Source organism: Mobula birostris, chromosome 18 (genome assembly GCF_030028105.1).
Source record: "Mobula birostris isolate sMobBir1 chromosome 18, sMobBir1.hap1, whole genome shotgun sequence".
Classification (NCBI taxonomy): Eukaryota; Metazoa; Chordata; class Chondrichthyes; order Myliobatiformes; family Myliobatidae; genus Mobula; species Mobula birostris.
Window position 1 is genome coordinate 44,258,814 of NC_092387.1, and position 18,271 is coordinate 44,277,084.

At 42.8% G+C, this 18,271-nt stretch overlaps 1 protein-coding gene across 3 annotated transcripts; it reads left to right on the plus strand.

Moving 5' to 3' along the window:
• The first annotated feature begins 5,448 nt into the window (after positions 1–5,448).
• LOC140211841 (protein NDNF-like) lies at positions 5,449–17,187 on the plus strand. Of its 3 annotated transcripts, none has more exons than XM_072282014.1 (4): positions 5,449–5,582; positions 10,094–10,299; positions 12,442–12,545; positions 14,126–17,187. In XM_072282014.1, exons 2-4 carry the CDS (start codon positions 10,106–10,108, stop codon positions 15,475–15,477), a joined length of 1,650 nt encoding a protein of 549 aa, XP_072138115.1. In that variant the 5' UTR covers positions 5,449–5,582; positions 10,094–10,105; the 3' UTR covers positions 15,478–17,187. The 3 variants fall into 3 exon arrangements, with proteins under 3 accessions (XP_072138115.1, XP_072138114.1, XP_072138116.1); XM_072282013.1 differs by lacking the exon at positions 5,449–5,582 and adding an exon at positions 7,580–7,864; XM_072282015.1 differs by lacking the exon at positions 5,449–5,582 and adding an exon at positions 7,580–7,864 and having other exon boundaries at positions 10,121–10,299.
• Positions 17,188–18,271: the final 1,084 nt, after the last annotated feature.

Consider the following 18,271-nt stretch of genomic DNA (forward strand, 5'->3'; position numbering starts at 1 on the left):
ACATTTGACACTTCGTTTCTGCCGCCCGGGCTCAGCCACTTGCCTCGCCTCATAGTCCCCGCAGGCGAATCCAAGCTCTAGGCAGTCATCCACATACGCCAAAACTCCACACACCTTCACTTCCCCCATGGTCTCCCTCATGCCCCGCGGGAAGGATGCAGGGGCTCCGGATATGCCCTTGGGCATCTTTTCGGATCGGAAGAATCCTAGGGAACTAATAACGGCCGTCTTCTCCTCATCAGCCGCACTCCTCGGGATCTGGCAACATCCACTCCTCAGATCCAGCACATTAAACCACGTCGCATAATCCGCACACACGCGGCCTACGTCTTCCATGGCACCAGGGTCCAGTCTCCGCGACCTCTCTCTCACTGAGGTGTCTTCAGCGGTCAACTCCCCTCCCTCGTGGTAGTTCGGAGCGTCTACTAAGAGGGTCTCACCCTCAGCTACTTTCCCCAGGCCGTACCACCGCTGGGTCTCATTTAAATTCGGTACCGGCTCAAGGCTGCTACACACGTCCTCAGAAGCAACTCGACACACTGGGTTCCCAGACAATGCCCCCATGAACTCCAGGGTCACTAACCAATCATCGTGTTCTGGATAACTACTGGCACTGGTACCCAAGATCTCCGGTGCCCTTGCGGTTGTCAAGGGTAAATGCTTCAGACACCGGTTGTAAAATGAACTGCACAACAACTTGACCTGCGCCCCGGGGTCGAGGATGGCTTTAGCATCGCCTCCTTCTATCCATAGCAACACCCTGGGGCATGGTCCCTCTAAGCCTTTAGGAATAGGGTTTTTTCCTTTTGGATGTTCCTTGGTACATTGCTGGGAATGTGCTCCCCCAGAGCCCCCAAGCCATTCCCCCACTGGGCCTCCACTAAGTTTCCTGACACCTCTCTGATCAGCTGAACAACTGAGGGAGGGCCTGATCCCTGAAATGATCCCTCGGCACTGCAAGCAATTTAGCCGCCCTCCTAGCCAGAGAAGAAACACTGAAAACTTTTCCCCCCTTTCAGATAACTGGCAGCTGTCTCTACGGTGTATTTGAACCTGACAGTCCTAACACTGTCAACAGCCCGCCTACTCAAACTTTCAACCAATCTCTGCCGCTCTCCCTCAGCCGAGCACTGCCACTCACCTAACCACTGAGGGCTCCGCTCCGCCAACGTCTCGCCCGCCTCCGCCCCTCTTGGGGTGGACACTATCCCAAACGCCAGGCAGAACTGGCCAGAGCTAGAACATTTATTCGCAAACACCACCTCCGAATCAGACCACTCTTTCCTCTCTCTCCCAACAGTATGGACAGCCCCGAATCCCACCACCAACTCGTCAACGCTAGTCTGAACTTGAACAAAGACCTCACCCAACACGCATGCAGCAATAACCAGCAAATAATCCACAAAGACACACATTACTGATTTAAACAGGGCAACCACACAGCACACCACTGAATCCAATCCTGGACGAGCCCCCAAATGTAGCCCCCCGGCAAGCCTCAGAGTTACTCAGCTTGCTGTTGTCTAGGGAAACAGCCCTCGGCCCCGCCAAACTGGGTAATTAGTTTGTGTGGATGCTGTGCGATGTACCCCACCCCGCCAAATAACAGACAATGCACTAGATACGATTAAATGAATTACAGTTTATAGATATTACTGGAACTATATAATTAATAGAGATAAAATATAAAAGGAAGGTAAAAGGCGCCACACTTATTAAAGTTCAATCTCTTCGTGCACAAACAGTTGGAGCTCGGGACCTTCCTTCTTCACTCTGCGATCCCCTCGGACCACCTCGACCTGCCGCCTGGGACCAACAATGGTGGTCGACTAGACGCTCCACACGAGTCCGTCTCCGTCTCCTCTCCTCGCCAAACAACCTGGACCTCGGACTCCTGCTCGGGGTCCGCCCTCGTTAACCAACTCACAGCACCTTGTCCATCCTCTCTCTCTCTCGCGCCTTCTGCCCCAAAACCCGCGCATCACAATAACCTACAGACACTCTAGAAAGAATAACATCTATCCCAATTGGTTCATTCGCTTCTTATCACTAATCTAACCCAAACAACCTACTAGCACAAGAACTTTCTCAGCATTTAACATAACAAAGAAGCCATTTCAAGTATAACATAACAAAGAAGCCATTTTAATTAGCCTACGCAGTAACATAAAAGAAGAAACCCCTTACACTTACAAAATAACTGCAAATAAAGTAAGTGCTGCAGCACACAAATATAAAAGTACTGAGTCAGTACAATACGGATGCAATACTGCTTAGCATTGTGATGAGAGGTTCAGCAGTGTTGTGACAGAGAAACAAAATTAACACTTTGAGTCAATGACCTTTTACCAGTGGATCACCTGATGATGGGTCATTGACCTAAAATATTTATTTTGGAGAGAAACCCTCTTGCAATAGTGGGCATGCTGTAAATGTAACCAATAGTTTTAGAATTAATGGCACCAACTGCCCAATATTTTGTGCCCTGTCCCTGGAAATCTCATTTACTAAACCAGAAAATAACAATTTGATGAAAGGCAAGCAGGGTTTATTTCAAACACAGCTGCAGCAAAAGAGACAAGGTGGAAGTTTCTCTTGGACCATGGTTCTGACTCATTTACTTTGGGTCTTGGTGGGACTGATTGATATTATGATATTGAATGAGAGTTGAATTGTGACCAGGACTCCATGGAAAACATGCCAGCTCACCTATAGATGGATTCTACCTGGCTTTAATATATCTTCCACAAGTCAGCACCCCTGCCCCAGTACTGCAGTGAAGCATCACTATTGTGCCCTGGAGCAGATCAGTCTTTTGATTCTGAAGTGGAAGTGTTGCTGACTGATCCGTCCCCAACATTTAGCCTCTTGTCTGTTTCTGAGCTGTCACCTGATTCTCTGAGTTCTCCCCATTTTTCCTGCTTTTATTTCAGATTTAGTTATCTCATTGAATTTGTGAAAAATGTGGTTGCTTTAATCATAAAAGCCATACTCTCCTCCAGAACATTTCATATAACACACAGTGGTTAAAGCACACAAAGTGATGGAGGAACTCAGCAAGTCAGGCAGCATCTACGGAGAGAAATAAAGAGTTGATGTTTCAGGCCGAGACCCTTCATTGAGCCTGGGAAGGTAGGATTGAGGAGGCAGAATAAGAAAGTGGGGGGAGGGGAAGGAGGGATGAAGTGAGAAGCTGGGAGGTGATGGGTGGAAAAGGTAAAGGGCTGAAGAGGAAGGACTCTGATGGGAGAAGACAGTGGAGCGTGGGGAAAAGGGAATGAGGAGGGGCACCAGAGGAGAAGAGAAGGCGTAAGAGGGGAGCCAGAATAGGGAATGCAAAAGGAGAGAAGGGGGAGGAGGAAAAATGACCATATTGGATAAATTGATGTTTACGCCATCAAGTTGTAGGCTATCCAAAAGGAATACGAGGTGTTGCCCCCTCAACCCAGCCTGAGAGTGGCCACACCATGGCAGTAGAGGAGGCCAAGGACTGACTTGTTGGAATGGGAATGGGGAGTGAAATTGAGTAATGTTTATTTGTTTTCTTCTCATAAGAGCTTTAAATACACTAGATGTGTACTGGGCTGTCCTAGATTAGGTATTTCTTTATCTGTTTTATATTATAGTGAAGAGAACAGAAGAACTTATGGTATTAGATGAAGTTCAATCAGCTAAAGCTGAATAAGGTTTCCAGTCTGCAAACATTTGGATTCCTTAGACACTCTATCTGCAGGAAGGATCAGAAACCAGAGACCGACTCACTGAAGGATGGTGATAAATTGAGTCACTGGGGGAAGTGGTCAGTGAACAGGAAGAAATTAAAGGCTTGATAACTGATAGTGCTAGTCAAGATGCAGCCTCTGTATTTTTATGAGCGAGAAGAGGAAGGCTCGATGATGAGCTTTGTGATACTAGACATTCCAGCTGCTACCCATTGTTTGCTCAGTGGACTTTGTCCCACCATTGATGGGCCACGGATTCTATGTTTTTTTTAAATTTTTTTAGAAATGCAGCATGTTAACAGGCCCTTCTCAAACAAAGAGCCCACACTGCCCAGTTACACCTATGTGATCAATTAACCTACTAACTCATATGCCTTTAGAATGTGGGAGGAAACCCACATGATCATGGGGAGAACGTACAAACTCCTTACAAGCAGCAGCAGGAATTGAACCTGAGTCACTAGCACGGTAAAGCATTATGATAACCACTACACTACCATGCTGCCGCCTGACTGAAGGGGTAAGGAGTGCAGTTGTGGCCAGTATGGAAAAAAATATGAATGTGAAGCCTGCAAATAGATAGATCACACGTTTAGACAGTTTCATTGGACAAGAACCAATTGTTTAATGGCACAGTGGAAGAGCAAAGCACAACACAAGGGTGCACAGAGTATTGTGTAACAAAAGAATTAGAATGTGAGTGGGCTGTTGTGGAATGGAACAGGGTTCATACGGGCAGGATGTGGTGCAATGGAACTGTGTGGATGTGGGCAGACTGGTGAATAATGGATCACAGACTAACTGTTGTGCAGTGGATAAATGTAAGTATGCAGAGACTTGTATAATAAAACAGCATGGACTGAGCTAATAGTTGTCTAATTGAATGACACGTATGAGAAAAGAGGAGTTTTAGCAAACTGTTGTGTAATGGAAGAGTGAGTGGGCTGTTCTGTACTGGAACCATGTAAATATTAACATTCTGTGACAGCAAAGCTAACATTTGTTGCCTGCCTTGATTGCTTTTAAGAATGCATTAGCAAGTCTTCACAAACCATAAAGTGGTGCCAATTCAAGGCCAATCAATAAATTACTTAACATTCCCTGAACCCGCACTAATTGAAATTAGATTCCAAAGCAGAGCACTGTGAGTAACATTGACTAGCATTTATATTCATGCACCCTAACTGAGTCAAATTCAGAAGGTCTTGGGCAATTTAATTAATGACATAAATGCTGGAAATCCAGAGTAGCACACGCAAAATGGTGGAAGAAGTCAGCAGGTCAGGCAGAATCTATGGCAGAGGTCGACAACCTTTTTGCCTCTGTGGGCTGGATGGCGTATTAATGAGCAGATGGTGGGCTAGATAAGTGCCATAAAAATCTTGAAATATGGAAATTATCCATTTAAATACATCCAGTTATGTTTTGCCTCAAACTAATGAATAATGCATGCTAGAAAATAACTTGTGCTTGAGGTTGCCTACCCCTGAGAAATCAATAAAACAGTCAACATTTCAGGTCGGAACCCTTCATCAGAACTGACTCTGATTTAATTAATAAAATGCACTGTTCAGGAAGGGGGAAAATATCAATATCAGCTTCATATGAAATGAAATCTTTATTTCTTGTTTGCACTTTCATCCTCGATATCATAGAGGGTTTGTAATTATTCCGTAACAGAAGCAGATCTGCACTTGCCTTTTCCTGGAAGAAATTAGCAACAAGAATCTGTAAAGATGAAAGTGGAGGTTTTGATGGACAGAGCTATGTGCTCCAACAGCTGTGAAAACACTGGACAACAACCTCTCACCAATCAATTTCCCTGACCGTTTCTTTTTTTCTGTTGGAACAAGATCAGATGTGAGTACATAACCTGCCTGTAATACATTCCTCTGTGTGTTATTTTAAGGCAAATTTTACCCCAGTATATTGGCATCCATCTTAAAATGGTGCAAAACAATTCATACATCACATTTATTGATAGGACATTTCTCAGCTTTATATCAAAGGTTTTATCTTCTGGGCTACCTGATGACTTTCATCCCTCTGAGTAAATAAAATGGTTTACATATGCCTCTGGTATGAATATCTCAAATTGCCCCAGATAGCGTACAAATGTTGTTGGGTTGAGAAATAACACAGTGAGTTTCCATATGGCAAGATTGAAAAGCATCTCTGAGGTGACTCTTCAATCAACCAGTCTTTTGGCAATACTGGTTTGGAAAGAGTTGTTCTTGAAGCAAGGAAGATCATCTGTACAAACATGAGAAAATCTGCAGATGCTGGAGATCCAAAGCAACATACATAAAATGCTGGAGGAACTCAACAGGCCAGGCAGTAATAATGGAAAAGAGTAAACAGTCAACATTTTGGGCCAAGACCCTTCATCAGGTCTGGAAAGGAAGAGAGGTCAGGACTCCCCTTCTTTTCAGTCCTGATGAATCATCTTGGTCCAAATTGTCGACTGTTTACTATTTTCCATAGATGTTGCCTGGCCTGCTGAGAAAATCCTCTGTTCTTCTTTGAATCAAATGGGATCTTCATCACCCATGCCGAAGTGCAAAGACATCCTTAATTGAATCTGTTACTCATGGGATAATCAATTTGACTGTGTAGCCACCAACTCCTTGGAGTTTGAGGTCCCATCACAGGCTAGTCCGGAGGTCAATACCATAGATCAAAACCCTAAGGTGAATCAGAAGTCGAAGTCCAGTAGTCAAAGCCTGAGGACTGGAGGCCTGTTCTGCAGTTGGAGGGCTGTCTATGTGTGTGGGGGAAGGGGAAGGAGAAGGAGGAAAAGGGCTTTTTTGGGATTATTGTTTTGTTGCCTGTTATGCTCTGTGTTGTTCTGCCAAGCATTGTGGGCATGCTTCGCTGGCGCCAGAATGTGCAGCGATACTTGTGGGCTGCCCCCAGTTGATCCTTAGGTGTGCTGGTTGTTAACGCAAACGGCACATTTCACTCAATGTTTCCATGAACTTGTGATAAATAAATCTGAATCTGTTTCTCAGTGCTGCCCTTTCAATGGTGCACTGTTCCCTAAAAACTGCAGCACTCCCAAGGTATTGCTCCAACAGTGTAACAGACGTAAGGTGTCCCTGTCCAAAACTGCAAAGTCTCTTTGTTAGTACACTTTCCATCAGTACTGCTGTCACACTGCTGCCTGGACAGTGTGATACTGCCTCAGTATTTGCCCTCAGCAGTGCAATGATCCTTCAGCATGCCTGACATTTTGCTGTTCTGTCAGTAAGACCCCTCTGATAGTGTTGTGATCACTCATTACCCCTTCCTAACAGTGCTCTTCCCTCTCACAGCATTGTACCAGAGTGTCTGCTTAGCTTGTGAATTAATCGCTTCTCATGAATGTTAAGAAAGAAAGCAGATGGCAGGTTTTAACAGCAACAAAGTATAAAAAAGGAGAACACTGTTTACGAGTTAAGCCCTTTGCAAAAGTCTGTCACGGATTTCATTTTATTCAGACCACATGGCCTTCTAAATATTTGTCCAAAGATTGTTTTCACATTTTATGAAAATGCAATTTACTGTGAAATAATAAAGTATTATACAAAGAACAATACACCAGATTGTGCATTTTCATGAAGTCTGCAGCTTCAGAAGAATTTTGTACACAGAACATTCTCCCCATTTTAATATAAACTCAAAAATCCTTTATGCTCCTTTGCCTCTTAACCTTATTTAAATCAGTGTTCCCCTTCTTTGCCTGACAATCAATTTAGCATTCATAACATTCCTGCCGCTTGCATTCTACTCCTCTGGGAATTGCCTGCTATTATCGAGCATCCTCGACAGATGGGATGTCCCTTGACTGTGAGCTGCCGTGATGTCAGGGCAGTGCTGTGTATAATTGGATAGATGTGAATTGGACCCTGTTTCATACTTGATTCTCTCAAACATCGGCTTCATCACCGGCAAATCTCACAGTCCCAGTGGGATTAAGGCCGTGCATGCATTTCATCACTCCTGCTGCCATTAGTAAGTACAGAGCCTCAGCGACAGAAATTTTATAAAAATTTTAGATGCTACAGTCACGGGTTTCTGTCAAACAAAACCAGTCCGAAAGAATTTGAAAGGCTGGAGCATTGTGAAGGGAGAAAGGACTATCGGACCCAAACACATCTCAGGTAAAGTGAACGTAATTGCCTTGTTACAGACTACAGTACATCTTTTGTGAAATGTTTCAATAACTTTGTAAGATTATTTAATTGCACTTGCTGTACTCCTGTGGAGTACTTGGTGCGGATCTCTCTGTATGGCTGCTGTTACCAAGCCTTTGTCAAACATTCCATCTGTTTTGGTGTCTTACATATGTTTTCTATCCGGCTGTGCTTATGTGATTTTTCATTCTTGACCTGCTAGAACTGCCAAAGCCATAATCTTGTTTGTACATTGTGCATGGAGCTGTATTTCATCTGTTTTGTATATCTGTTTGTGTATGTGCCTTCCTGTGTTTTTTTCTGTATTTTGTGTGTATTGTGAATGGTTTCAACATAATTCCCTTAACAAAGCTTCCTGCACCACTGGGTAACACAATGTTGAACAATAGGTCATTTGGATTTGTGCTTTACCGAGCAGAATAAATTAATCCTGGCTGACAATTCGACCAGACGGCACATTTAAATAAGCATACTCCTGAATTTCCACTGATCTCCATCATGACCTGGAGGATGAATGTGGGCCAGCGTAGAGAGGGGTTTCTGCTGAGAGGGAAAACTGTCACTGTGATAACAGCTGATCCTTGAATTCAGCAATGCATGAGTGAAACCTGGTGGTGGTGCCTTCAAATACAGAAGACAGAGACCCCATCTCTAAGGTCACTTAATACAGTGAGTGTAATATGTAGATGGTCTGGATCCCACAGGCTGTTTCTGCTCTCATTGACATGGAAATGATGCATTGGGAGCCACCAGCCTGTCTACAGGGCCCAGGAGACCACTAGGCAGCTGAATGTCCTCCTGAGATTTTGTGAGAGAGGTTGAGTGGTTGGGAGTGGCTTGCCTTAGACCATGGGCTTCAGACAGTTCCGGGGGGGGTGGGGTGAGGGTGGCGCATGTTCAGCAGGTAGCGGGCAGCTTCCTTTGTAGGGAAAAGAAAAAACCATCAGCTGTAGAAGTAGGAATGTTTACAGTCACAGGTCCTTCAGCCCATCACATCTGCTGTCTGTCAGGCACTTATTTACACTAATCCCAGTTGTCTCTTGTATGTACCTGACTGGCCAGTTAACCTACCAGCCTGCACGGATGTAAGAGGAAGCTAAAGCCACATAGGGAGAGGGAAAACATACAAGCACTACTCAGACAACACCAGAAGTCAGGATTGAAGAATCGTAGCACACTGGAGCAGTGTGGCAGGGAAGGAAAAGGGAAAAATCTAAGTAGATAGGAAATGAGGATAGGGTGTCAGTATGGGAAGGGTCCACAGAAAAGGCTGTAAGCAAGATCCTGTGCATAAATACCAAGATAGGTGTAAATGTATTAGTGTATGTATGTGTGTGTGTCTCCATATACAGGTGTGTGTGAACTGGAGTGGGAGATGGTCTCCAGGTGCCTTGGACCTCTGTGCCAATGGACCAAGACCTTGCATTGTCTAATTCACAAGGAATGGATACTTATAGTAGCATCTCCCACTCCAGAGAGCTGAAGTTGAAGTCAGCCTTGATCCTGAGGGTCTCACGAGGTATCTCAGCTATAACGTAGTCAGATAGAAACATCTGAATGTTGTCGATGCAGAACTTGCCAAATGATGGATATGAGATTAAACTCAAAATTCAAGTTTGCTTAATGTAATTTCCTGGGTAAAGGAGAATGAAATGATTGTTACTCTGAATCTGGTGTAGCACAAAAAAAGACACAATAAGCTAATGAACACACTGATAATAAGACACACACTATATATATATATATATAGATTGATAGATACACACACAATTAATATATATATACATAAGATAGCTTATATACAGAGAGTGATTCCATGTCCATAAAGTAATGTTAGACTGTATGTAAAGTGATTGACAAGGAATAATAAAGTAGGGATGGAGTTAGTGGGTGGAGGTGTTGACCAGCCTTACTGCTTGGGGAAGGAAACTGTTTTTGAGTCAGAACAAGTGTTCAGAGAGAAGCTATCCAGCTCTATTCTACTCTGCTTAGCTGACTAGAATCTGTAACAAAGTACTAAATGGACCCCAGGCAGGAAAAGAGGCAGACTGCATAACAGCAACTTCTATTCAAAGACACTTCATTGCTTTACCTGGCCTTGGGATATGGTGGAAATATCTGGTACTAAATTTTTTAATGTAAAGTGGACAGATATTAGATGCTGATGTCTGAGGTTATTTACACTTCCATTCACAGCTTTTCTTGGAAATGTTGGTGTCCCAGGTACTTTGCCAATCTCTCCTTCACCTTGCACTTATCTGCCTGTGCCAAGGGCAAAATCGAGAGTTTGTGAAACAACAGAGATGGGAGAGAGTCACCAACGATGCCATGTATGACTACTCACCGCTCCTGCCAGATGGCACAGAAATAACCATCTTCCTCTTCAGAGACTTACCACAGAGGTAAACGCTGCACAGGCTTACTTAACCACTAATGCACTGAAATGACAGGATGCAGTGGAGATGTGGGCTTTGCTGGTATTCTGCTTGGTTCCCAGTTGAAGAAATTTCATTATTCTGATCAGACGACATAAGAATTAAACAATGTCAAGATTTTCACAAATGTCTGATTTTGCATGCAATATAATTTTCTATTAAACATTATTTTCTTATTTATCTAGGTAGGAGCTTTCATACATTGCATCCATCCTCAGTACATCTCACATCACGTTCATGGTCACGCACCTTGATTAATACAATATTATCGGTGTTAATGGCCATCCACAATGACCCCTACATACTCAGTAGTGAATTTGTTTACAAGTAGAGCCAAGTGTAGATGTGAACTCCGCCAATGTTTAATTCAATGCTGCTATGGAGAGTATAGCTGAAACATCAAAATCCAGTCCAACTACGAGCTGTCTCTGTCGGCGAATATCTAAGGCTACAGATGACTACGAAACCTAGCAAACAGCTTCCCCTGTATTCATTAACCCTTGCAGCATTTGATATCACAGAGGACCTTTGAGATCTCCACAATCTCCAGCAGGGCAGTTGGCAGTTGCATCCCTGGTGGAACTCAGTGACCACAGTGCTTCTTGTCCTTAAAACCAACACAAGTTATAGTTGTACCTAAATCACAGCTAAACAGACAGTGGTAGATGAAAGTCAGGAACTTAAACATGTGCCCGTGATATTCAGGAACAGATGTGGAGCAAAATCCAGTAATTCAATGGAGATGTCAGCGAAACACTCACTTTTGATGAAACTACCTGGCTTCAACATCTAAATGTTACTTATACCTGTTGTGCTACAGTTAATGAAGTGAGGCATAGAAAAGACAGCGGGGCAAACAAATCTCAGCCCAGGAAAGTAAGCTAAGAAAAGTAGATTTAAGGACTGGACTCCCATGCTGAGGGGTCAGTCAGTCAGTCAGTCCTGGGGTTCTACACTAATGCTGAGGCGATGATATGTGGAATGAAATCTCTCCAATACAGAATTTTTGAAATGCCCTGTGGTTAAACATTGTACTCTACTGAAAGAGGATTGTATGGATGGGGGGCTCTCCAGTGAATAACATAATAAGTAGCAGGAAAAATGCTCCTCATGAAGCAGTTCTGACAAAGCGTGACGGGCCCAAAGTACTGCCAAGACCTGTTTTCCCAGCAGTTTTTGTTCTCATTTGAAATAGATCCCGGAGTGGACTATTGAATCACTTATGTCTCTTCTGCCATTCACATTAATCCTAATTTTTATCCCTTCCACATTTCCAGATTCTTATTGAATGGTGGAGCAAGTTTGAGGGGCTGAGTGACAAACTCTTGTTCCTACTTCTTACAGAACAAGAAGCTTAACTCCTGCTGGGACAAAGCAGCCTGCTTGATCAGTAACTAATCTAACGGAAAGCATTCATTCCTTCCATTACTGGCATTCCCTGGTGGTAGGGTGTATCATCTGTGTTAGGCTTCTGTGACAGCACTTCCTAGCTCCATGAGCTCTACCACCAGGACACAAGGACATGAGGGCACCACCTCAACTTGGCACAACTCTGTTGTGGAGTTATGTCATCATTTCTTCAGCGTCACTAAGATGAAATTCAGGAATTCCCTGTCCAGCACCCCTGTGGGAATACCTTCACCAGATAAACCAAGGCACAGCAGTTCAAGGAGACAGCTCACAACCATTTCCAAGCTGAGATAGGGATGTGCAAATAAATTACTTTATCCCTTGATTTCCACATCTCCACATACTCCAAAAAAAATTAATGATACTGAAGTTATGCAACAAGCAAACTGCTGAAAGAACTCAGTGCTGCAGCATCTATAGGAGGAAAGGAATTGTCAATATTTTAGACTGAAACCCCACAACTGCCTTGTTCCTGCTTTTGATGCAAGGTTTCTGCCCAACACATTGACAATTCCATTTCTTCCACAGATGCTGTTCAGCCCCTGAGTCCTTCCAAATTGTTTGTTGCTCCAGATTCTAACATTGGAATCTCTTGTCTCCAGTGAAGTTATTCAACTTGCTGTAGAACTTACTGCCATTTCTGAGTCCTGTTGAGCAAAATTGTCTGTTGTCAATTCAGTTTTACTCTTTTCTCCACAGCCGTTACTTCCAGGTGAGAGACAAGACCCCATTCTCCATCCGAGTAAATCCTTGCGATGCTACCGTCGAGTGGAAAGTCACTGTGGACGAGTGGCCAGCACATGGTAATGTTGCATGTGTGACATCACTGTAGATAACCTAACAGTCTGGTGGGGCCCAGGCTTTTCAAAGTAATTAGAGAATAAAACTAAAATAAGAAGGAGGGAGTTATAAAATGTGCGGTAAACATAATGTAAGGAAACTGAAATGATGCAGGAAACATACATGTGAATAGATAGCCAGACTAATTAGCTTTCCTTTACTCTATACGTTTCTCTGGTGAAGTTATCCTGCTTTTACTGGGAGATGATTCTGTTCCTCTGTTCTTTAAATAGACCACTTGTAATTATTTTATTTGTTCCACCATGATCCAGAGCTGACACCACGTTGGTCGTCTCCCACCCCACATACTATGTAAGCTCCAGCATACCTCTTGCCATGTTACTTTCGTAGTTTTGACAAGAGGTTTTCATCCTGAAATATTACCCATTTCTTTTTTGGGTGTTGCCTCACATACTGAGGTTTCTGGTATTTTCTCTTTTTACTTAAGATTTCTGACACCTGCATTTTTCTGAATTTACATTATTTCCGTTTTCAGTTTAATATAGTGACAAGCTACTGAGCCTAACATGACGTGGATCAAGCAGTGATGGAGTTCACAACAGATGTTAAACGTACTTTATATCTCAAAGGCACCGGGTTTCAGGAGCAAGCAGTGATAGAACCTGGGCTCACCAGCGATCTGCAAATTTCATGAGGTTAAGCCCTTTACTCTCGCTGAAAATCCTCCCACTCACAATCATAATCTTCCACTGTCCACCCTCTGCAAGCTCCACCAACATGAACTGCAATTCTTCATATTGTCTAATTAAAATTTGACCCATACATACTCATTTATCCTTGAGAACTCTTCCTGCTCACTTCCACATTCCATACACTGTGCTCACAGAATGAAAGTTGTGCTTTACTACAGGATTTTCAAACCTCTGGACTTAACAGAATGATTCATGGCTGATGAAGTGTGGTCACTGTTGTAATGTTAAAAATGTTAGCCTGAAATCACTTGCATCTTCAAAGATGTTGCTGTTTGTAGATAATCTTATTGTTCAGTGTACAGTAATACAGACAATCTCACCTCTTCTCACCAAACAGAATTGCTGATAATTTAAGATATTCATAGAAATGGCTTCAACTCACCTCCTTCATCAGAAGGGTCTGTAAATTACAGACCCTTTCCAGAGAGCTGAGAAAAACCTAGGCTGGGTTTAAAATTCCTCAACTAAGAGTGGAGGACTGCCAGAGGTATGGTCGTTTGGATTAGACACTAAACTGGGTCCATGCCTGTGTACAAATACTGGTTGATCTTCAAGAATTTTCTTTGAACATAGAATACAAAAACATGGACATGGTGGGAAATAAAAAATGGTGATGAAGTAGATTCAGGCTTTCAAGTATCACCCAATATGGTATTGGTTTGGTTCACTGTGCAAGTATCGGAAAGGTGAGCAAATTGGGAGAAAGATTGTGGAAGAGGGTATCCAACAAGCCCACAAAGTTCCTCATCTCCCATGGCCCCTTTGTACTTAGCTAATCACAGAGCAGAGAATTGGCAGGTCTCATTATAATGATTTTCTCTGAATTTCAGGCACCTACCCCTTGGAGAAACTTGAATGGAACTGGGTTAGTAAAAAAGACCTTTTTAGCTACAAGGGAAATGCAGCACAGACTTATGTGCAAACTTCATCACACTCCACCTTCCACAAGCTAAAGCTCCTTTCAACTGAGAGAAGCATTCAAATCAGAGTCTACCTGACAACCAAGCCCGAGAATGAGCCCCCTTACCCAGACCTGCCATTTGACCCTCGAGTAAATGTTGCTTCTGTTGGACAGACGACAGTGACCCTGGCCTGGAAGCCCAGCCCGGCGCTTTTACAGGATGAGGAGAACATTCAGTATTGTCTCCTGGTCAACCAGAAACACAACTACCAAAGTCTGTGTGCTGCCGATAACCAGGCAGAGCTGGGTGCTGGCCTTTGGCCAGATTTGCAGGTGGTGTCCATCTATTCCGGTGGTCAGGCGATCCATCTCACCAGAACAGAAGATATTCAACTCCCTAACAATCTTCTCAGCAGCCCAGTCTCCAGAGAACCAAAGGTGGATATCATGCAGCTCTGTGTTGGCAACAGAAACATTTATTCAGTACCAGAGTTGCTACCGAACACTCAATACTACTTTGACGTGTTTGCTGTTAATGTCCTCACCAACACCAGCTCTGCCTACACCGGCACCTTTGCAAAAACATTACAGTGGCCGGATCCAAACATTCTTGAACTGAAGGAAGGAATTATGATCCAGGTTTACGTCCGGAAAGATGGTCTGAAGTTTTACAGCTTCAGGTCCAAGACTTGGCACAGAAAGGTGCAGTTCACATTCCACTCATGTGGAAAAATATACACTAGAATCAAGAGAAATGGCAAAGCCATGGTATCTGAAAGCATAGAAAACCTGAAGCATTTTCAATTGAATGGAAAAGCTAAAGCAAGGTATATCATTGGGATCAAATCCATGGGGCCCTTGGAGGTCCTTGTAAAGATTCTAGTTTCTACACGTCCCAACAAACCTCTCTTCCCTCGTCTCCCAGACAGTCTGAAACTGAAATCCTTCAACAGGCTCAGAACCTGCAACTCTGTCACTGTTGCTTGGCTGGGAACAAGCGAGCAGAACAGGTACTGCCTCTATAAGAGGGAGATTGGAGAACAACTGGAGAGAGAAAGGAAGAACCAAAGCTGGTGCTTCGGCCCAGAGGCACGGAGAGTTTCGGAGAAAGTAGGCTGCAAACATTTTCACAACCTCAACCCTCAACGAGCAGTGGCGGTGGAGAAGGTCACGGGGCTGAAGGCAGGGACCACCTACCTATTTGATATCTATGTGATTGGGCACAAGGGTCATTCTGTCAAATACCAAAGTAAAGTGGTAAAAACAAGGAAAGCATGTTAACTTTATATCCAATTTCAGGATAAGCTCTATACAAACGTCTTCCGAGAAAAAGAAGTGTAACTAGAGCCCCAGCAAATAGGCTGCAATCAAATAATTGGAACAAATTTTGTACAAGTGAAGTAATTCATATAGATCAAACAGAGTGACAAGATCGCTGTCTGAAAATTACTTTGTGGAACCATTGGTGTAAATTTTGACAAATTCTGTAGCTTCCTCCACAAACACCAGTTGGAAGTTATCCAGAGGACTTCATGCAGAGAATTTTTATTTGGTATATAACAACAGAATGAGAAACTCTTGAATTTCTATTGCACATTTCTCAACTCAGGACATCCCACTGAAGTGCTTTCTGAAGTAAAGTCCAGAGATAATTGCAGTGGACTGGAAGTCTGTCCAGATTTTGTCACATCTCCTAGCATTGCAAGGACCTGCAATGTTTGAGGGAACATGACTTTGATGCCGGACTGAATTAGGTGGGCTGATATAATGTGTTTTTGCTGTCTTAGGAAGTCTGTGTGTCTGCTGGAACCTTCAATCAGTTTTTGAAAAATTATGATCGACTATACTTTTTGTGATAAACATTTCACAATTCATTAATCTGGTGTTTTAGTGGACTTGATGGACTTTCAAAGATCACAGAACACTTGCAGTATGGAGTTGACTATTTCCCCCAAGTCCAAAGCTCATCTATTTAACGGTAATCCAGCTAGTCCCAGCCTCTTGCCCTTGCCCCACAGACCTGCAAATATTTACCTTCAGATGTTTATCCAGCTCCCTTTTTCATGCCACTACTTCCCCAAACAGTATGGTCCAAGCATCAAAAAAGATTTTTACACACGTTTGGCAATAACTTTCTTTCCATTTCCATAGTTCACAAACCTTCATATGTAGGAAAGAGCCTCCCTTGATCTATAATCGCTATAACCTTCACTATTTTAAATATCCCTATCAGATTTCTTAATAACCTCATTTGTTCCAAGGAGAATAACTCTACGTTTTCGAATGTATTCACGCAACTTAAGTCTTTCATCCATAAAATAACCTTGGTAAATCACTCAGCACTTTTTCTAAAACCCTTGTATATTTTCATTAGTATAATACCCAGAAGTGGACACAATACTCCAGTTGTGACCAACTGGTCTTTTATGAAGGTTTATCAGAAGTCCCTTTCCCTTGTACAAAATCATTTTAGCCATTTTCAAATCTATCAGGCCCTGAAATCCTTCAGTTTATTTGGTTCATTCTTGCTTCCAAAGTATAACACTACACATTTTTCAGCATTAAATTTCATTTGTCATTCATCCCTTCAACCCATCAATACCGTATTTTAGTCCATGACTATTTTTCTCATGAGTCATTACAAGTTTTGTCTTGTTGGCAATTATGGAAATTGTGTCCTGTTTACCAAAGTCCCAAATCATGTACATGCTATTAAGGACAATGATCCCAACAGCCAGCCTGGGAGAATTCCCTGAACACCCTTCTCCAGTACTGTTTCCTTTTGCTTAGCCAGTTTTCTACTCGTGCTGCAGCTGTCCTTTTTATTCCCCAGCCTTCAACTTAGTTGCCAAGTTCAGCTTGTGGCAGCTTATCAGTTACCTGAGTTCTACACAGACATCATTCTCTGCTTCATTTCTTTTTAAAAAAAAGCTATGTTGAGCAAACCTAAGTCGTTTTCCTTTAATCAATCCACATGTTCAGTTGACCTGCTAGTTGTTTCTGGAACATTCCCCAAAGTTACACTGAAATAAAATGGCAAAACTCCACTCAGAAATGATGAAGTATCCTCCTTTTGAAATATTAAGACTGTTTCTCTTACAGGTGCTGAGTTTTTCCAACATTTTCTATTTATGTTATAAATCAATTGTTGTTTATTTTATTTTCACCAAGGTTAAGATCTTAAGATTGCATTTATAAAATGAACATACAACAATACAGCACAAAAAGGCCCTTCAGCCCATTGATGTCGTGCCTAACTAATTCTTTCTGCCTACGCTATATCCCTCCAATCTCTGCAGGTTCATGTATCTAAGAGCTGTTAAAATGCCTCTACTGTACTTGCCTCCACCATCACCCATAAAAGCATACTGTGGAAAAAGAACAACTTTCTCCACACATCTCCTTTGAACTTAATTCTTGGAGTCGTAGAGTCATAGCACAGCACAGAAACAGGCTCTTCGACCCAACCAGACCATGCCAAACCATTTAAACTGCTAATCCCATTACCTGCACCATGACCATAGCCCTCTATACACCTCCCATCCATGTACCTATCCAAACTTTTCTTAAGCAAGCTTGCATACACCAGCTGTGCTGACAACTCATTCCAGCTCTCAAGACACTAAGAAAAGAAGTTTTCCATCATACTCCCCTTACATTTTTCACCTTTCATCCTTAACCCATAACATACTCCAACCTGTCTCAGTGGAAAAAGCCTGCTTGTATTTACCCTATCTACTATCCCTCAATTTTGTATACCTCTATCAAATCTCCCCTTAATCTTCTACATTCTAAGTCTGAACCTAGTCAATCTTTCCCTATAACTCAGGTCATCCAGTCCTGGCAACATTCTTGTAAATTTTCTTTGTACTCTTTCAACCTTATTTACACCTTTCCTGTAGGTAGGTGACCAAAACTGCATAAAGTACTCCAAAATAGTCCTCACCAACATCTTATACAACTTCAACATAACATCCCATCTCCTGTACTCAATACTTTGATTTATGAAGCCCAATGTCCCAAAAGCTTTCTTTACAACCCTATCTACCTGTGCCTCCACTTTCAATAAATTATG